Raw genomic sequence first — 20734 nt, 5'->3', positions numbered from 1 at the left:
ATTCGCCCGCGAGAATCTCCCTCCTCTTCCTCTTCTTCTCTTGCTTGGCATCGTTAACGGCTGCTCCGCCGTGGTTCCTTCTCCATCTAGATCCGCCTCCGTTGGTCCAATCGCTAATTGTTTACATTCATCGTAGTTTCCCAAGATTTGATTTTTTAACTTTTTGATTCTTTTAAAATTTTGAATTTTGGGATTCTTTGTTCCTCTTTGATCACAATCATCATCACTAGGGTTTCTGTTTTCCAGTAAAATTTAAGGAATGAGGAAGCCAAAATTGACAATGCCATTAACGATGCCAAGGAAGAGAAGAAGAGGAGGGAGATTCTCGCGGTTATAAACGTTAAAGTTCCCGTCTATGTTCAATAAGGCTGCTGGATCAGATGGTTAAAGCTTTGATATAAACCTTTATGGACCCGGGTTCGAATTTCGGGTCTTACCTTTTATGATATAGTGCCCCATGGGTTTGATGCGCGGATCCAAACCGACCCGGTCTAAAAATATTCGGATCCTATTTTGCTAGATCCAAACACGTCAGTTGCCTGAAAATGAAATTGAACAATTTACACTAATTACGATATATTATCTTAATTAAAAAGATATCCAATCAACAAAATACTAACCATATTTGAAATCTTTTAAATAGTAAGTGGTTTAGGAAATATCCAATATCTTCGGATTCATCTACCTATTAAAATTTAAAAACATAAATAACATCGGATTAGGAAATACTAATTAAGTCATTAATTAGAGCCTACTTACCATAAAATGTGAAGTGAATTACACAAATCTTATTTCATCATTCATATATATATTCTCGAATCCTACATACCATAAGAGATGGAGCTGTTGCTAATTTTTAGTAACCTTTTGAAATTGATACAATTAGATATTCGGAACTTCTAAATCTTAGAAACTAACACTGAAATTTATTTTTAACATTAATGATGTTTTTTTTCTTCAATTACAAAAAAAACAAATCTTTGCAAAAATTTGTTACCCACGAAATTCAAAATTTATCACTTCTTCAATTAGTTAATGATATAATGATAATTCCAAACTTTTGTTTCCCTATTAATTTCGAAATCGTTACAATATAAATTTGCATTCATATTTTTGGAAATTCAAATATATATATACGTTATAAATGATTGAGAATTTAGCATATTCTACGGTTGACTCTAAGCCTATCAATATATGACTAGATGCAAGGGTTAACTTAACAACACTTGACGAGTCTTAAAACCATTTTAAAATGTATACACTTCTTTGATCATATTGGCTGCAAATGCTTTCACAGGCACTGCAATGATCAGACCTGCAAATGCTTTCACAAGCCCTACAATGATCAAAGCTTTCAATCAACTTACTTCCCTTTGGTGTAACTATTAAATATAGTGACATAAGATTTTTAGTTTTTGTATGATTCACAATTCTTTCGAGTGTAAAGACTAAGAAGGAAAAAGAAGAGTTTATGGAAAGTTTCATGCTTTTATGTAAAGACTAAGATCATGCCAAGGTGATCCATAACTCTTAACTAATTTTCTTTTGTTAAAATGCTATAATTGATGCAGCTTTGTATGTTGTAGACCTCTTTATGGAGTAGAGTTCATGGAAAAAATTTTGTTCTTTTGAAAATTATAATCTGTTGTAAATTTGTGTACAGTATAGATGAGTTTTGAAGCTTTGTGTTGTTTCCTGTTTTTTTTTTTTTTTTTTTTTTTTTTAAGTTTTATTCTTGGATTTTGGAACTTTTTAATTCTTAAATTTTTGAGAAGTAGTGCCTAAGTATATACACAAAAAATCTCATCACCGCAAATATAAACAAAACTATAACTAACCTTCCAGATATGAATTTTGAATAGATTATACAACATATACAATTGACACACCTTCTTGTAATCTTTATCTCCATTTGGTGGCCTTACCCGAAACAAAACAAGCTGATTAGCTTTCAATCGGTTTTGAGATTAAAGTCATCTAGTATTAAATAAACTATTGGCGAACAAAAGAAATATTCATTTTTCTCTTAGTATTTAGAAAATCATTTAAGTCGAGAGTTGAATTGAATGATATTGGCCGTATTGTGGCGGATGCTAGGTAGGGGCATAAAGCATTGCGATAGGGACAAATCAATGTAGATATGCATATGATGAGTGAGCCTATAACATGAGTTTGCTCAATTAATTCGGCACTTTCTTGTCAATTCTGCCTTAAATCCATTATTCTCGGAAGCTCCCGTTCGTGTCATTTCACTAATGACATTTAAATTCCCAAATCTATATTAGTGAGACTTACGACTTTAGCCCAACTAACACAGAAAGATCCTACCAACTACAGGTTGGTAGTGCCACGGCTAATGTGCGATGATAATCTTTTTGATATTAATATAAACAGATAAGTTCACTGGTTTTTAGAACAATATGTAACTGTAAAATTTGCAGCAGTAAACAACAAATTTATGTACATGGGAAAATTGTTCAGACTATATAACACCTCATAGTACTCAAAAAGTATTGATATGTCAGTGTGTAAAGAAACAAACGACTATCGCCAGTTGTGTGTGTCTGTGGCTTATTTAGATTATCATGAGAGATTGAAAATGGCGAAACGTGGGTGGACCTTCTTTTTTTTGTTCTTCCCCGATCTCCTCCTCAATTATTGAACAATTGAATCTCGAGCAGATTATTATCGGTTGGTTCTATATATATATACCTAAATTAATCACTTCTTGTTGTCTTCAGTTTTGGATCTCGAGTCGATTAATATAGCCTATATTCTTATATATCCTCATCTGAGTTGTATGCTAGTGTTTTGATTCACAATTAGGACTTTTGAACAAGTTTGCGTGGTTATGCATAATCATGCTACACTCACCACTGGCGAGATCTCTAAGTTACCCATTTCGTAATGCGTATAGTATATATATATAGAGATGATAGATGATATATACTAGTATTGGGTAAATTTTTGCATGATGTGCATGGCATTAGAAAATATCGAGTGCTTCAATTGTTTAATGGACTAGTGCTCTGTACAATTGTTTTATGGCCACACATTTGAATAAAATAATATGGGTCTCCAAAATAATATATCGCGTTATTTACCCTTTTGCAGTTTTCATTTTCAACACGTCTCATAATTTAATTAAATCTAAAATAGATCCACCGATTTTCATTTCTTACATATAATCTACAAAAGAAGAAGAGGAAGAAAGAAAATTCTCCATAATCACCGGCGAAAAGATGATGATGATATGAGAAGTTGTAGATACTTTTTTTTGGTCGTCTCCACTTATTTTCACACTCTTGCATATATGAAAAAACTCAATAAGTATAGCGTTTGATTAGGCACGAGTGGATTACACTTTCCTGTTCTTTATTTCAGTGATATAAGAACTACAATAATTTATATACAATTATCGAAAGTTTACAAATAATTGAACTCATATATATATGGCTCTTAGCCTGTGTTACTCTTCGTACTAGACGTGGGGTACATATGAAAAAATAATCTCATATCTTACACGCACGTATTAATCGGTGTAAACGGAGTAAAGTCAAAGTTGGACCCACTTACATCCATAAAATTATATTTTTTTTTAATTCTTTAATCTTTTACCTACCAATCCTATCTTTTTCACATCCTTTTTATTCTTTGGTAATAATAAATCTATGTTCGAAAAGTATATTTATTAGCTGGCAAGTACACAAAATATCTCTATACTTATTTCAAATCAAACCCATAATTTACCTGTAAATTAAGCTTATACTACCAACAAATCTTTGAATATTTGTAAATTTCAAAGATCGATAGTTTTGTAAAGATTATGATTATTATTTTTCACACAAAATATTTGTGTTTAATATAAACTTTCCAATAGACGATGATTTACTATTTAAACACAAAATTTGACTTATAACGAATTGAATAAATTCCTACTAAAAACATAGAAGTACTACAAAATAAACAGAATAAGATAAATAATTCGATCATTTGCTGAATGAGTGAGAAACAAAATTTTCTACTAATTGAAAGGTGATTTTTTTTTTTTTTTTTTTTTCTCTCAAAAGAATTTTTAGATTGTTTTCAATATATATAACATAAACTAAAATAAAATTCTCAATCATTTTCTACTTAGCTAATGACCAAATTTGGTTTTAGCTTTTAAATTTTGGTTTCAGCTTATTTGCAAATCTCAACATTTTATTACTGTTGAGACTTGAGATAAATTAAAGAAGTAAAAAAGATATTACAACTGTAAAAAAAAGGAGAAGTTATATATTTTGGAAGTACCTAATTTTTGTTTTAAGAAAAAAAAAAAAAAAAAGATTACATATTATAAATCGAATAAAGACATAAAAAGGATCTTGTTTCTTGTTTTCCCCCTTCCCATGTGATGTGAACAATCTCACTCTCTTTCTCTATCTCTCTTTTTTGTGTTCTTGTTAAACTACAGTATTATATAACAAACCAGTCCAAGCCACCTCTTTTCCCACAACCAATCTCGCTCTCTCGCTCTCACCAGTAAAAAAAAACAGAGAATCTCAGATCAAAGAGAAATGGGTTTCACTTACCGAGGAAACCCTTCTTTTTTCTTCTTCTTCTTCCTCTGTCTCTCCACGGTATCTGCTTACATCAACAACAACACAAGCAGCAACAATGGAGAAGAAGAAGTAAGAAGAGAGCTAGCTTCTGGGAGATGCAATTGGTTCAGAGGGAACTGGGTTTATGATGTGAAGTACCCACTTTATGATCCTTACAAGTGTCCATTCATAGATCCACAGTTCAACTGTAAGAAGTATGGTCGTCCTGACAATGCTTATCTTAAGTATCGATGGCAACCATCTTCTTGCTCTCTCCCCAGGTCCTTCTTCTCTCTTCTCCTCTCTTTCCTTATCTTCCTTACACATTCTTTAATTCCCGTCTTTTTTTTTTTGATTCAAGAACAATGCTCTGTTTTTTTGTTTTTTCCATTAATTAGACTGAAATAAATTGAACTTTTTGTTTTTGTTCCCTGTTCTATTGTGAAGCAAAATCTTTTTATTGTTTTTAAATCCCAATAATAAATATGGAAAGCTGGAAATTTGAAGTGTTCTGTTTGTTGGGGTTTTAATGCTATATGCAGAGATATTTAAGCATATTGGTAAGAAAGGTAACTTCAAGCTTTTCAATTGAATTTCAAAGTTAGATAGTGATAGTGTAGTTGTAGTTGTAGTAGTAGTAGTGTTCTCTCTTTTTATTTTATGCCTTATTGGATTCAAAATTTGAAACTTTTTGTTGGAGCAATAATAATTAATGTATTGGAAATCCCATAATTTCACTCTCCAAAAAGGTTTGAAAACCGAATCCGAAGCTCAACCCAAAGTTTCCTTGACTGAAGTAAATAGGTATTTTTTTTTTAACGTTTTAAGTAACGTTCGTTCTTGAACACCAGCTGGATATTTTATTCTTTAATTATTCTTTTCTTGCCGATCTAGAATTGAGATTTGTAATGGTTTACAGATTCAATGGGTTGTATTTCTTGAGGAGGATGAGAGGGAAGAAGATAATGTTCGTTGGAGATTCACTGAGCACAAACATGTGGCAATCTCTTGCTTGTCTGATTCATGCTTGGGTTCCTAACACTCGTTACACGCTTCTTCGCCAGAAGGGTCTTGCTTCACTTACCTTCGAGGTTTGTGTTCTTTCATTTATGGATCTTATTAAATTTAATTAAAAAGCTTATATTATCCCACTTAGAATAAGTAGATATTTATTGAGTTGTGATTTTGCATTGTAGCTTTTAGTGTGGAAAGTGTGGTAAAAAGTCTTTATTTATCCCTTTTGTTAACGCTTAATGATTTAGTATTAAATAGGATAAAGTTAATTAAGAAAAAAAAGGGATAAAGTGTCTTTTGGTTTGGCTCATTTGATTTGATGTAAAGATAATTAATTGCTTAGCAATAGTATAGTTTTATTAATGTTGTAGTAGAAAAATAGTATTAGGACAAGAGAATTGAGAGAGCATTTAAGAGATGAACGTGATTAGTGGCCTATTTCCCAAAAAAGAGAATCTCCCGGAATATCATGTCATGTTTATAATCTTTATGATCATAAGCCACGCAAAAAGAGATTCGTTTTTTTTTTCTTTTTTTTTTCCTAAATGATACTGTATTTTGAGATAAAAAAAGCACATGGCCAGTTAAAATAACACATGTACGTAAATTATATACTCCATTATCTAGTGAACTAAATTTGGTTCTTTTTTGTAATGGTACCTGACACAGGAATACGGAGTGACGTTGATGCTTTACAGAACACAGTTCTTAGTAGATCTGAATGTAGAAAAAGTTGGGAGAGTGCTTAAGCTAAATTCCATTAAGCAAGGCAACATGTGGAGAGGCATGGACGTTTTGATTTTCAACTCTTGGCATTGGTGGACTCACACCGAGCACATCCAGCCGTACGTTTCTTTTTCTTTTCTTTGGCTCTGTCTTTTTTTTTTAGTAGTTTTGACTTTGAATAATTTGATGACGTGTACGTGTGGATGTTTTTGGCAGGTGGGACTACATGGAAGATGGAAATAGATTGTACAAAGACATGAACCGGCTCATTGCTTTTTACAAAGGAATGACCACTTGGGCTCGATGGGTTAATGCTTACGTCGATTCTTCTAAGACCAAAGTCTTCTTCAACGGCGTGTCTCCGACTCATTACGAGTAAATACACTTTCATCAATCTAATCATATTTTTTGATAAGTCTATTTATTAATGTCAAATTGAGTAAGTTGTTGTGTTAATCCTTGACATTTATAGACATTACTTTACTTAATTACGTTGGATATTTTTTTGTAGGGGAAAGGATTGGGGAGAGCCAATGAACTCATGTAGGAGTCAGACGCAGCCATTCTACGGGAGGAGGTATCCAGGAGGGACACCAATGGCTTGGGTGGTACTAAACAAAGTGATGAGAAGATTGAGGAAACCGGTCCATTGGCTCGATATAACGGGTCTCTCTCAGCTTCGTAAAGATGCTCATCCTTCAGCTTTCAGTGGGAACCATCCTGGTAATGACTGTAGCCACTGGTGTCTTCCTGGCTTGCCTGATACGTGGAACGTGCTCTTTTACTCTACTCTTTTCTCTTCCTAAATAATTCTTGTTTTTTTTTTCTGTCTGATCAATGTATTAAGTTAACTTAAAAAACAAAAATCAATTATTTTTAGTTTATCTTTTCATTTTAGTCTCCTGATTCTTGACTGTGTTTAATAAAGTAGTAGTATCCAACGGAGGACCAAGAATTTAGTTGATTATTAATGAAAATTTCCATATAATTTAGCAAAATGAGCGAAAGAAATTAGAGATCTTCTTGGGCCTAATAATAGAGATAAAATGGGCCTGATGAAGCTCACAATGTAATATCGCAAGTGCGATAAAACTCATTTGGGAGGCAAGAACTCAAAAAGTGCAGCGTAAAGTCTCCACGTGTACATGTACGGAAAGATACGTGGATTATTTATTGGCTCAATACTGATCCCTTCCCACAAGCTGAGTCACCGTGCCTCTCTACACGTTTCAATAGTGAACTCAACACGTCACACACCTTTACCCAATCTTCATGACCGCCCAAAACTTGGTCTTTTCGGTTCTTTGATTATAAAGCAGGAATTAAAACAGATCGATAAGAATCATCTGAAGTATAAAAAATATAGACAGGAATTATTAAGTTTTCATCGTCAAAGTAAAACAGTTTCTTGAGAGTTATTTGTGTAAGTTTTAAAATGGCGTCAGAGCAAGCAAGGAGGGAGAACAAGGTGACGGAGAGAGAAGTTAAGGTGGAGAAAGACAGAGTCCCGAAGATGACGAGTCATTTCGAGTCCATGGCCGAACAAGGCAAAGATTCCGATACGCATAAGCATCAAACAGAAGGTGGTGGTGAGACACAGTTCGTGTCACTCTCAGACAAGGGGAGTAACATGCCGGTTTCTGATGAAGGAGAAGGGGATACAAAGATGAAGAGGACTCAGATGCCTCACTCCGTTGGAAAATTCGTGATGAGCAGCGAATCTGGCACGACGGGGAAGAAGGAGCATGAGAAGGCGTCGCTGGAGGATATACGTGGACATAGAGCCAATGCTCAGCAGAAGTCAATGGATATGATACGGGCAGCAGAGGAACGGTATAACAAGGCTAAGGAAGGTTTGAGCCATGGTGGGCAAGAAGCTCGTAGCAGAGGTGGTCATGAAATGGAGGGAAAAGGGAGGGACAGTGGTGTCCATGTTTCTCACTTCAAGGATATTGGTAGTGGCCAAGGAGCTGCTGCTGTCTTCGACCATGAAGCTCGTGGCAGAGCAGGAGAAGAAAAAGAGAGTGGTGCCCATGGTTTTCATGGGGAGAAAGCACGACATGCTCAGTTCTTATCTGCCGGAGGTGAGGAGATGAAAGAGCGTGAACGTCAAGAATCAACAGGTGGTGGTGGTCGGAGTGCAACAGGTACAGTGGCTGAGAAAGGACGGCAAGCTAAAGAAAGTGTTGGACAAGGTGCTCAGAAAGCGGGAAGCGCTGCAAGTGAGAAAACTCAGAGAGCTTCCAGTTACGTGACAGAGAAGGGAAGGGAAACTGGACAAGTGGCGGCTCAGAAAGGACAAGAGGCAAAGGAACAAGCTGTGAGAGCTAAAGATTACACTATGGAGAAAGCTGGTGAAGCTAAAGACACAGCGGCTGAGAAAGCTCGGAGAGCTTCTGAGTATGCGACGGAGAAAGGAAGGGAAACGGGAAACACGGCGGCTGAACAGGCTGCGAGAGCAAAAGACTACACTCTGCAGAAAGCAGTTGAAGCTAAAGACATTGCGGCTGAGAAAGCTCAGAAAGCTTCCGAGTATGTGACAGAGAGAGGGAAAGTAGCTGGGAACGTTGCATCTCAAAAGGGACAAGAGGCGGCTTCAATGACAGCTAAAGCAAAAGATTACACTGTTCAGAAAGCCGGTGAAGCGGCTGGGTACGTAAAGGAAGCAACGGTGGAAGGAGGAAAAGGAGCCGCACATTACGTCGGAGTGGCAGCTGAGAAAGCGGCTACGGTTGGGTGGACAGCGGCACATCTCACCACAGAGAAAGTAGTGCAAGGGACAAAAGCGGTTGCTGGTACAGTCGAAGGAGCGGTGGGGTACGCGGGGCATAAGGCGGTGGAAGTAGGATCTAAGGCGGTGGATTTGACTAAGGAAAAAGCTGCGGTGGCTGCCGATACGGTGGTTGGGTATACGGCAAAGAAGAAAGAAGAAGCTCAACACAGAGACCAAGAGATGCACCAGGTATTGCACAACTTTTAGTTAAGCTAGATATTTTCTATGCATGTTTTTGTATGATGTTGTTACGTGGTTCACAAGAAACTCAATAAACTGTGTGTTTTGGATTTGTTTTGAGGGAGGTGAGGAAGAGAAGCGACCAGGGTTTGTCAAAGAAGCAAGGAGAGGCTTTGGAGAAGAGTACGGAGAAGAAAGAGAGAGTGAGAAAGATGTATACGGTTATGGATCAAAAGGAATGTCCGGAGAAGCGAGGAGAGATGTTGGGGAGGAGTACGGAGGAGAAAGAAGGACTGAGAAAGATGTCTTCGGATATGGAACAAAAGGAATGCTCGGAGAAGCGAGGAGAGATGTCAGAGAGGAATACGGAGGAGGAAGAGGCAGTGAGAGATATGTCCAAGAAGAAGGAGTTGGGGCGGGAGGAGTGCTTGGGGCAATCGGCGAGACTATAGCTGAGATTGCGCAAACGACTAAGAACATTGTGATTGGAGATGAGCCTGTGAGTACGCATGAACCTGGAGCTACTGATCCTGAGTATGTGATGAGACAGCAACATGGACAACGTTGATGGAGAAATGTTTTAGGGTTTTTTTGCTTTCTTTAAAGAGGGTCTTTTGTTTTTATGTATATGAATAAAGTTCTGTTTCAAAGAGTTTTATGGTAAATAACAAAAAAGCTCTGTTTCTGTTTGAAAGGTTTGAAGAATATGTTAGTTGTTGGTTCCTTCTGTACTAAGCTTGATCCTACTCTTGAATACTAAGTTGGTAAACTTTTAACATTTTGCGCAATCTGTATGTGTATTAGCAAAACATAGAAAGGCAGAAACAGTTATTCGTTTTCAAAACGTAATGACATTTCATGCGAGTGTAAAAAAAGAAGACCTTCTCACACTTCTCGAGATTTCATGTGACTGCATATGGTTTCAGGGTGAGTGTATCATTAACTGTGACTGCATATGAGGTGAGGGTAAATTTAAGCATGATGTGCATGGCATTAGAAAATATCGTGTGCTTCAATTGTTAATTAATGCTCTGTACAACTGTATTTTTATGAGTTCATCTAGCTCATAATTTAATCAAATCTAAAATAAGATCCACCGATTTTCATTTCTTACATATATATAAATCTACCAAAGAATAAGAGGAAGAATAAAACTCTCCAGAATCACCGGCGAAAAGATGAATAGATGATTATAATGAGTAAGTTGTAGATACTTTTTTTTGGTCGTCTCCACTTATTTTCACACTCTTGCAGATATGAAAGAAGTATAGCGTTTGATTAGGCACGAGTGGATTACACTTCCTTGTTCATTATTTCAGTGATATAATAATTGATATACAATTATCGAAACTTTACAAATAATTGAACTCATATATGGCTCTTCGCCTGTGTTACTCTTCGTACCAGACGTGGGGTGAGGCATATGAAAAAATAAGGGATCTCATATCTAACACGCACGTATTAATCGGTGTAAGAGTACGTAAAGTCAAAGTTGGACCCACTTACATCCATGAAATTATATTTTTCCTTTTTTTTTTTTTGTATTCTTTAATCTTTTTTTACCTACCAATCCTACTTTTATGAGTTCTTCTTTTTCACATCCTTCTTATTCTTTGGTAATAATAAATCTATGTTCGAAAAGTGTATTTATTAGCTGGCAAGTACACAAAATATCTATCTCTATACAAAATATTTCAAATCAAACCCATAATTTACCTGTAAATTAAGCTTATACTACCAACAAATCTTTTAATATTTGTAAATTTAAAGATCGATAGTTTTGTAAAGACTATGATTTATTATTCTTCACACAAAACATTTGAATTTATAAAAAACTTTCCAATAAATGATGGTTTACTATTTAAACACAAAAATCTGACTTATAAAAAAAAACGACGCCGTTTTAATACACTAAAAGATACAGTTTAAAATATCTATCAAGCTCCGTGAAATTAACATTTTCAAGTTAGAGTATCTAGTGCAGTGTCTGTTTCAAGTAAGTTGCTGATCTCTAGTTTCTCTGTCGGTAGAGAAATTCTCAATTGGCGTACGCCAACTACCTCAAAGCCAATCTTACCATCAGGCATTAACTTGTAATAAGTGACTACCTTTTAGACATGATGAATGGACAAAAGTATAGAGTAACTTTGGTGCTAGATGTTACGAGAGACCGGTTATACTTAGGCAGCGGTTTTAAAAACGTAGTTAAAGCCCTTAGGCATAGGGATGACGACCAGATTAGTTTTGATATAGAAGGTCTTTCACCTCGTGGGTTTTAACCTCCTCAATATACAAATAATATAATATGATGCACATATGATGGCCCAACACATTTACGAGAGGTTTTAAGTACAAAACTTAGATGGAGAAGAAATTAAACTTCATGAAAATATGAAGTCTGAAATAAGGCTTAAATGCCACTGTAGTATCATCAATATACTAGGTGTGACTTATTATATTTTTATAATATAGTTAATTACATAAGTTATTTTATTATTTTTGGGTTTGTTAAAATTTATAGCCATCTAAGAAGATTTATTCTTTTTATTATTTTTTCCACTTGAAATGGAAAACATTATAAATAATAATGAAATTATATTTTTCTCAATAAAGAGATTTTTTTCTCATCTACAATTTATTACATATGATATTAAAATATTTAGTCTGTTTGTTCATGTAATTATATATTCTCATTATTTTCAGATATAATTTTTAGGATTATGCACACAAAAACAAGAGATTACTTAATTTTCGTTTAATTTTTAACATCTATACTGGGATTACACTTAGAAATAAAAGAAAAAACATATAAACGAGTATACCATATAGTGCCCCTAAAACAAAAATCTGTTGAGATCACAAAATAAGGACGACAAGGTCAAATTGGTAAGATTATACGGCTTTGATGCGCGGATCCAAACCGACCCGGTTTAAAAGTATTCGGATCCTGTTTTGCTAGATTGATTCTCGCATATAAGTACTCCCGTATCCAAACACGTCAGTTGCCTGGAAATAAAAATGAAATTAAACAATTTACACTAATTACGATATACAAAGATATCCAATCAACAAAATACTAACCATATTTTAAATCTTTTAAATAGTAAGTGGTTTAGGAAATATCCAATATTTCCGGATTCATCTACCTATTAAAATTTAAAAACATAAATAACATCGGATTAGGAAATAATTAAGTCATTAATTAGAGCCTAGTTACCATAAAATGTGAAGTGAATTACACAAATCTTATTTCATCATTCATATATATATTCTCGAATCCTACATACCATAAGAGATGGAGCTGTTGCTAAATTTTAGTAACCTTTTGAAATTGATACATTTAGATATTGGGAACTTCTAAATCTTAGAAACTAACAGTGAAATTTATTTTTAACATTAATGAATTTATTTTTTATTTATTTCATCAATTACAAAAAAAACAAATCTTTGCAAAAACTTGTTACCCACGAAATTCAAAATTTATCACTTCTTCAATTAGTTAATGATATAATGATAATTCCAAACTTTTGTTTCCCTATTAATTTCGAAATCGTAACAATATAAAATTGCATTCATATTTTTGGAAATTCAAATATATATACGCTATAAATAATTGAGAATATTGCTTAAGTTAACACTCGGCAACTCTTAAAACCATTTTAAAATGTATGCACTTCTTTGATCATATTGGCTGCAAATGCTTTCACAGGCATTGCAATGATCAGAGCTGCAAATGCTTTCACAAGCCCTACAATGATCAAGGCTTTCAATCAACTTACTTCCCTTTAGTGTAACTATTAAATATAGTGACATAAGATTTTTAGTTTTTGTAAAATTCACAATTCTTTCGAGTGTAAAGACTAAGATGGAAAAAGAAGAGTCCATGGAAAGTTTCATGCTTTTATGTAAAGACTAAGATCATGCCAAGGTGATCCATAACTCTTAACTAATTTTCTTTTGTTAATGCTATAATTGATGCTGCTTTGTAACCCTTTAGAACGTTTCAACAATACCACTAAGCCTTCTCTTTTGTATGTTGTAGACCTATGGAGTAGAGTTAATGGAAAAAAATTTGTTCTTTTGAAAATTATAATCTGTTGTAAAATTGTGTACAGTATAGATGAGTTTTGAAGCTTTGTGTTGTTTCCTGTTTTTTTTTTTTTTTTTTTTTTTTTTTTTTTTTTTTTAATTAAGTTTTATTCTTGGATTTTGGAACTTTTGAATTCTTAAATTTTTGAGAAGTAGTGCCTAAGCATATACACAAAATCTATCACCGCATATATAAACAAACCTATAACTAACCTTCCAGATATGAATTTTGAATAGATTATACAACATATACAATTGACACACCTTCTTGTAATCTTTATCTCCATTTGGTAGCCTTACTCGAAACAAAACAAACTGATTAGCTTTCAATCGGTTTTGAGATTAAAGTCATCTAGTATTAAATAAATTATTGGCGAACCAAAGAAATATTCATTTTTCTCTCAGTATTTAGGAAATCATTTATGTAGAGAGTTGAATTGAATGATATTGGCCGTATTGTGGCGGATGCTAGGTAGGGGCATAAAGCATTGTGATAGGGACAAATCAATGTAGATATGCATATGATGAGTGAGCCTATAACATGAGTTTGCTCAATTAATTCGGCACTTTCTTGTCAATTCTGCCTTAAATCCATTACTCTCGGAAGCTCTCGTTAGTGTCATTTCACTAATGACATTTAAATTCCCAAATCTATATTAGTGAGACTTTATATGTAGCCCAAACTAACACATAAAGAATTTGACTCCCCCACTATATGTAGGTTGGTAGTGCCACTGCTAATGTGACATGATAATCTTTTTGATATTAATATACGAGGTGTTTTTGATATTAATATACGAGGTGTTATATAGTCTGAACAATTTTCCCATGTACATAAATTTGTTGTTTACTGCTGCAAATTTTAAAGTTACATATTGTTCTAAAAAGCAGTGAACTTATCTGTTTATATTAATATCAATTGATATGAGCTCATAGTACAAGTATTGATATGTCAGTGTGTAAAGAAACAAACGACTATCGCCAGTTGTGTGGCTTATTTAGATTATCATGAGAGATTGATAATGGCTAAACGTGGGTGGACCTTCTTTTTTTTTCTTTTTCCCCGATCTCCTTCTCAATTATTGAACACTTGAATCTCGAGCAGATTATTATCGGTTGGTTCTCTACATATATACCTAAATTAATCACTTCTTGTTGTCTTCAGTTTTGGATCTCGAGTCGATTAATATAAGCCTATATTCTTATAAATCCTCATCTGAGTTGTATGCTAGTGTTTTGATTCACAATTAGGACTTTTGAACAATTTTGCGTGGTTCATGCATAATCATGCTACACTCACCACTGGCGAGATCTCTAAGTTACCCATTTCGTAATACGTATAGTCTATATATAGAGATGATAGATGATATATACTAGTATCGGGTAAATCCTTGCATGATGTGCATGGCATTAGAAAATATCGAGTGCTTCAGTTGTTAATTAATGCTCTGTAAAATTGTATTTTTATGAGTTCATCTAGCTATATGGCCACACATTTGAATAAAATAATATGGGTCTCCAAAATAATATATCGCTATTATTACCCTTTTGCAGTTTTCATATTCAACACGTCTCATAATTTAATCAAATCTAAAATAAGATCCACCGATTTTCATTTCTTACATTTAATAAAATCTACCAAAGAAGAAGAGGAAGAATAAAACTCTCTCCATAATCACCGGCGAAAAGATGATTGTAATGAGAAGTTGTAGATACATTTTTTTGGTCGTCTGCACTTATTTTCACACTATATGCATATATGAAAGAAGTATAGCGTTTGATTAGGCACGAGTGGATTACACTTCCCTGTTCATTATTTCAGTGATATAATAAACAATAATTTATATACAATTATCGAAAGTTTACAAATAATTAGCCTGTGTTACTCTTCGTACTAGACGTGGGGTGGGGCATATGAAAACTAAGTAAATCAAAGATTGTGACTTTTTTTATCACTTGCCTTTGGTATGTCAAAATAGCTTCCAGATGCTACACTGGCGGAGATTAAGAAAGCTTACTATAACTGTATGAAATCTTGTCATCCAGACTTGAGTGGCAATGACCCTGAAACCACAAATTTTCCCCAGAGGTTATCCCAATATTAAGGTGTGTCGTCTCTGTTTTTCCGCTTCATCATTCTACTTCTAGCTTGATTCTGAAACACAGGTATGCCACAAGGCAAAGTTATGCTCATCTAAATGATTAATGCAAATAGTATTGGAAGGATTTCGAAGTTGATGATATTGATAGTTCATACCAAAACTTTTGCTTGCCTCTTCTCCCATAGAGATCTCGCCTGAAATGGGATTCAAAGATTGATCAATTAGATGATAAATAAAGAAGTATAGGCTATCTTGTTTCATAAGGGAAGAAAACATGGGCCAATGTCAATATGTAAGTGGGAATAAAAAGACTAAGGAGTAGAAGGAGAAAGACTAGGAGCATTTCAGCTACAGAACAGAGAGTTTTTTTATTCCCTTCTTACCATTCTGAAAACATCAACTGCTCCTGACCGCGTTCCAGAAAGCATCAGAGCAACCTGATCAACCAATGACAATTTAGCAACGGCTTAAATGCAAACAGTTTAGCAACGAGTACATAATCAAGAAATCATAGCAATGCCTTGTGGTTCTTTACAATGAACAATAAGAGAAATGCTCGTCTTACATTCACTCTTTCAACCCTTCGCATCTCATCTTCGAGTAATGACAACTGTGCAGCAGAAGTCTGATGGATGCAATCAACCGGGCTGAAAACAAAACAAATAAGGCGTCTCCAAATCAGTTCCCCTGAAACTTCCCACCAGTCAAGGAGTACTATTATACTACACAATCAGTTGCAGCATCTACAGAATATAAACATACCATGTCTCAACTGCTAGCTGAATTAAATCTGGGTTGCCACGCTGGTTACAGGCCCTTGCTCTTCCAAAATCTTCTTCAATTTCAAATATATCTGGAGCCACATTAGCACAAATTTTGCAGCCTGTTAATCAGCAAACACAGTTCCAGAATCATCAGAGTCAGTACCAAAGTGTTTCACCTCGGCATCAAACGAAGTGCATTGAATTGAAGTTTCAAGAAAATAAATACCTATACAAGCAAACTCATCAACAAAAACATGATCCCTTGGGCTAGAGTCATCAAGAAAAGGATTGGTGGCAGTCCCAGCATAACCATGAATTTCATCGTAAACCGTACGCTGTACAGGGTCACCTAGAATCTGCAATTGCAAAAAAGCACATGGGACCTTACAACTAAAAAACGCTTACAAATGTGAAGCCAAGTAAAGAAACTTACTCACCTCATAGATATCGACTCTGTAACTTGAGTTTCAGTTCTAAACTAAGGAACAGAGATGAATTCAACACACTACTGAACAGGAATGAAACTAAAAGCTGGAGGCTTGGGAGGCATAATCTTCACCTTCAGGTGTTTAAACTGTGGGGGCTTTGGTGGAATAATCGTTAACTTCATGGCCTTCTTTGAAATCGGCAACGAGGAGCCGGAGATCGTATCTTCCATCTTCTGTTCACCACGCAAGAACTGATGCAACAATAAATCCGAAGCGCTTCCTCTCTCCTTAGGGTTCCTTGCTAAACATGTTTCTATAAAATTCCTTGCATCACACGGTACACTCTCTGGAATCTCCGGGGCTTCTCCATTCAATAGAACCGGCGCAAGATCTTTATAATTAATCTCCGACCATGGATAAACACCGGTATACATCTCCAATACTATGCACCCTAACGACCACAAATCTAGGGCTTTCTCAGCCACGTTATCGCGGACTGATTCTGGCGACATGTAAATAGGAGTTTCCATAAACGGGTTATCAACTTCCCAGCAATCCGAATCTTCTCCGACTTTTCTCGAAGATCCAAAATCTGAAATCTTCAATTTGTAAGACTCTCTACATGGAAAGATAAGTAGATTATCTGGTTTTAGATCGCAGTGGACATAACCGTGGCTATGAACAGAGACCAATCCTTGGAGAATCATGCGGGTGAAGTCTCTGATTAGAGTATCGGGCAATTTACTATCTTTGTAACTGTCCATGAACGTTGTTAAGCTCCCTGCAGATGCGTACTCCATAACCATCTTGTAAACTCGGAATCCGCCGACATCAAAATCCTCTTCTAAAGTATAATTCCCATAGCATTGGACGATGCTTCGACAGCCCTTGAGTTTGGATAGAACCTGAATCTCTCTTTGGAGAGTGTCGTATTCTTCGCATTCAGCGGTTTTTACGGCTGCGTAAGGCGGCGAAGAGCTGTCGTCGTCGCTTTTGATGTACTTGACGAGGTTGACTGATCCGCACGAACCTTTTCCCAAGAACTTCACGAACTCTGTTTTTGGTGTCATCGTAAGAAGAGTTAGGTTTCGTATCTCTAGGTTTCTTGTAACTTGAGTTGTAATTTATAACCCTAGAGAAGACCGAATCACTTGAGGAATTGCAGCGAGAGAGAGTTAAAAAGGAAAGTTTGTTAAAAAAATTTGTAGGGTTCTTTTATGTCTGTAAGTTGGACTTCAATATAATTTTATGATATTAAATTATGCATTTTCTATTTCACATTGGATTAGGAGATGTTACTGTCCGTCAGATTATTTTGTCTTTTTTAAATCTAGGATCAGGATTCCAATTAAAAAGAAGGAAATGCATTAGAGCGAAAAAAAATAATTAACGACTGATAATAATAGCAAAAAAAATTTCTATAGCCTAATCCAAAATCTTTCTTGTAGGATATGATATATTTTTATTTTTTAACAAGATATATAACTTTTAGATCATATAGTTTTTGAAAGTGGAAAAATGAAATATATTTTAAAGTGGATTTAAGTCATTTGGGCTATTATTAGTTTTACATTTAGGTTGTGCAACCATGTTTGTTTATTTTGTATAGGCTCTTGGTAGTTTGGGCTTGCAAAACCAAATTAACTTGTTGGCCGACATACATTTGTTTTTATTAAGACAAAAGGTGAATACACGTGAAGCAAATGAGAACGACCCTTTTAGTACTGAAAATTGCAAAATAAAAATAAAAATACAAATGCTGCTAACATGTAAGTTTTTTGTTGCCAAAAATGCTAGCATGTAATGCAACCACAAATTCATGGCCGACCTGCTTTTTTTTTTTTTTTTTTTTTTTTCTTTTTGCTTTTTTTGGAAACCACAAATATGATTACACGTTGCCAAAAAAGAACGTACAGAAACTCATCTTATTATTCCATAGTTACGGATAATAGCAAAACGCTATAAAATATCTTACTCTAACACGTAGTTTTGGAGTCTAATTGGTCTATCGATCTATAAAACGATACTACTGGGAGAATAGATTCTTATCATCTCACTTTGTTCGATCCTCCTCTAAAAACTCATCCTTTCATATCTTTTGCTCCTAAAGAGATCTCTCATGGCGATGTCTTTCTCAGGAGCTGTTCTCACTGGCATGGGTTCTTCTTTCCACAGTAAAGCCAAGCAAAGCGGCATTAGTTCTGTCGGAGTTAGCCGAAAGACTCAGTTCGTCGTCGTCGCTCAGCGCAAGAAGTCTTTGGTCTACGCCGCTAACGGCGATGGCAACATCCTCGATGACCTCAACGAGGCCACGTAAGTCCACATTCTTTCTTTTAATATCTTGCCTCGTAATTAAGGATTTTATTAGGAAATGTTTATATATATTATTGGAAGTTTGATTGTTTTGAGCTAATTTTTATGATTTTATTTTGAATATATACCACAAACTTAAGCCGTCCTATAAGTGTAACAGAAGCTGTCAAATGGTCCGTCCATCGACCAATGGGCGTGTCCGCTTGAACAGTTTTTTATATGGGCGGAAGATGGTCATGATCAAATGGACAATGGTCCAAAAAGTGTCCATGCCCATTAAGACTATTTCCAATTGGTCATGACCATGGACAGTCCATTTTTATTTCTGTTGGCTTTCACTTATAAAATCTGAATTTTATTTTTGTTATTATTCACTTATAAAATCTGAGTTTTATTTCTTTTATAAAATTTGAATTTTATTTTGTTGTTTCTTTTATAAAATCTGAATTTTATTTTTGTTGTTATTCACTTATAAAATCTGAGTTTTATTTCTTTTATAAAATTTGAATTTTATTTTGTTGTTTTTTTTATAAAATCTGAGTTTCCCAAATTAGTATGAGATGAAGAAGAATGATCGGAGAAACTAAAATTTAATCTGCGCCCAATGGTCTTTTGTCCATTAAGACCATATTATATTTGGTCGTAACCATGACCACCCGCCCATAACGCCCACGGGTGGACCGCCGAATTGACAGCTATAGATATAGCCCTAAATTTATGGACGTTTCTGTTGGCTGCTTTAGATTTGTGTGTTTAACATTACTTTTTGTTTCATTTTAATTACAAATACAGAAAGAAAGCTTCAGATTTCGTGACTGACAAGACAAAGGAAGCGTTGGCAGATGGTGAGAAAGCAAAAGACTACGTTGTTGAGAAAACGAGTGAAAACACAGATACATTGACTAAAGAAGCTGAGAAAGCTGCAGCGTATGTGGAGGAAAAAGGAAAAGAAGGGGCAAACAACGCGGCTGAGTTCGCTGAGGGTAAAGCAGGAGATGCTAAGGATGCCACAAAGTAGGGTCTTTAAATCAATTAATTCAAATACCTAAACTCGTAGAGACATATGGATCCATCTTTTCTCTCTCTCTTCATGTTTAATATTTTACAATAAGATCAGTCTGTTGTAATTTTTCTATTAAATTCACATCAACCCTTGAAATAAGACATGGCTCGCAGTTAAAAATTTGTCTTTCAACGAGCTAGTTCTAGGATGAGCATCTAGCATCGATAGGCTCGTACGTCTCTTTTGTGACGAACATATGTAATGGTATGGCATTAGCCCATTCCAAGCAAAGATTTACAATATGTGGAAGGATAATAATGGTATGGTACCAACAAAATTACCACCACATATATCTCCCCGTCACATACATTACCAATAAGTCTATCAAATAATTAGATTGTCTCTGTTGACGACACAAAAAAAAACAAACATAGGTTATGTCTGTCTAATACTATGACTCTCCCAAATGTGAGGGTTCTATTAGTATTAGTAAGTGAAACTTAAATCACACCCTAAACTAGCTCAAAAGTTAAGGTATGTCAACATGTCATGTGGCTTTGCAACAACACCACATTGTTCAATGTTCACATACCTAACCAATGTGGGACATATCTAATAGGCTCCTTTATTTGTTGCTGGTTTCAAGTAAGAGGATCTTCAATTATACATGCTCTATATATCTCATATTTCTCAAAATTTAACTTTCCTTTCTAGCTTATTGTATATATATAACGTTGTTGTTGTTGAGACATTGGTATA

The 20734-nt window shown here is 34.9% G+C and overlaps 4 protein-coding genes and 1 long non-coding RNA gene across 6 annotated transcripts; 3 read left to right on the top strand and 2 right to left on the bottom strand.

Annotated features, from left to right (window-relative positions):
- The first annotated feature begins 4307 nt into the window (after positions 1–4307).
- Positions 4308–7216, top strand: LOC104782766 (protein trichome birefringence-like 39). 2 transcript variants are annotated; one of them, XM_010507785.3, is made up of 5 exons: positions 4308–4864; positions 5503–5674; positions 6267–6442; positions 6540–6698; positions 6835–7216. In XM_010507785.3, the coding sequence occupies exons 1-5, from the start codon at positions 4560–4562 to the stop codon at positions 7127–7129; spliced, it is 1107 nt and encodes a 368-aa protein (XP_010506087.1). In that variant the 5' UTR covers positions 4308–4559; the 3' UTR covers positions 7130–7216. The 2 variants fall into 2 exon arrangements, with proteins under 2 accessions (XP_010506087.1, XP_010506088.1); XM_010507786.2 differs by having other exon boundaries at positions 4448–5387.
- Positions 7217–7532: 316 nt separating this feature from the next.
- LOC104782765 (uncharacterized) lies at positions 7533–9970 on the top strand. Its single transcript, XM_010507782.3, has 2 exons — positions 7533–9285; positions 9398–9970. The coding sequence occupies exons 1-2, from the start codon at positions 7759–7761 to the stop codon at positions 9842–9844; spliced, it is 1974 nt and encodes a 657-aa protein (XP_010506084.2). The 5' UTR covers positions 7533–7758; the 3' UTR covers positions 9845–9970.
- A 5874-nt stretch (positions 9971–15844) lies between these two features.
- LOC147946350 (uncharacterized) lies at positions 15845–16355 on the bottom strand. Its single transcript, XR_015596233.1, has 3 exons — positions 16230–16355; positions 16033–16114; positions 15845–15904 (listed from the first exon to the last, which is right to left on the bottom strand). It is a non-coding gene; the product is annotated as an uncharacterized LOC147946350 (long non-coding RNA).
- Positions 16356–16736: 381 nt separating this feature from the next.
- Positions 16737–17729, bottom strand: LOC104784371 (mitogen-activated protein kinase kinase kinase 20-like). The gene has a single exon (XM_087511854.1). The coding sequence runs from the start codon at positions 17727–17729 to the stop codon at positions 16737–16739; it is 993 nt and encodes a 330-aa protein (XP_087367980.1).
- Positions 17730–18717: 988 nt separating this feature from the next.
- Positions 18718–20155, top strand: LOC104782764 (protein COLD-REGULATED 15A, chloroplastic). Its single transcript, XM_010507781.3, has 2 exons — positions 18718–18972; positions 19765–20155. The coding sequence occupies exons 1-2, from the start codon at positions 18779–18781 to the stop codon at positions 19988–19990; spliced, it is 420 nt and encodes a 139-aa protein (XP_010506083.2). The 5' UTR covers positions 18718–18778; the 3' UTR covers positions 19991–20155.
- Positions 20156–20734: the final 579 nt, after the last annotated feature.

Source organism: Camelina sativa, chromosome 4, assembly GCF_030686135.1.
Source record: "Camelina sativa cultivar CO46 ecotype springtype chromosome 4, ASM3068613v1".
In the NCBI taxonomy this organism is placed as follows: domain Eukaryota; kingdom Viridiplantae; phylum Streptophyta; class Magnoliopsida; order Brassicales; family Brassicaceae; genus Camelina; species Camelina sativa.
Note: the sequence above shows the minus strand (reverse complement) of the source record. Positions and strands in the feature narration are given on the sequence as shown.

Bases quoted from the DNA above. Each gene is read 5' to 3' on its own strand.
- LOC104782766 (XM_010507785.3), top strand. From the start codon at position 4,560: ATGGGTTTCACTTACCGAGGAAACCCTTCTTTTTTCTTCTTCTTCTTC. The intron at 4,865-5,502 runs GTCCTTCTTCTC...AATGGTTTACAG, and splicing joins TCTTCTTGCTCTCTCCCCAG to ATTCAATGGGTTGTATTTCT. The intron at 6,699-6,834 runs GTAAATACACTT...ATTTTTTTGTAG, and splicing joins GTGTCTCCGACTCATTACGA to GGGAAAGGATTGGGGAGAGC.
- LOC104782765 (XM_010507782.3), top strand. From the start codon at position 7,759: ATGGCGTCAGAGCAAGCAAGGAGGGAGAACAAGGTGACGGAGAGAGAA. The intron at 9,286-9,397 runs GTATTGCACAAC...ATTTGTTTTGAG, and splicing joins GAGACCAAGAGATGCACCAG to GGAGGTGAGGAAGAGAAGCG.
- LOC104784371 (XM_087511854.1), bottom strand. From the start codon at position 17,729: ATGACACCAAAAACAGAGTTCGTGAAGTTCTTGGGAAAAGGTTCGTGC.
- LOC104782764 (XM_010507781.3), top strand. From the start codon at position 18,779: ATGGCGATGTCTTTCTCAGGAGCTGTTCTCACTGGCATGGGTTCTTCT. The intron at 18,973-19,764 runs GTAAGTCCACAT...TTACAAATACAG, and splicing joins GATGACCTCAACGAGGCCAC to AAAGAAAGCTTCAGATTTCG.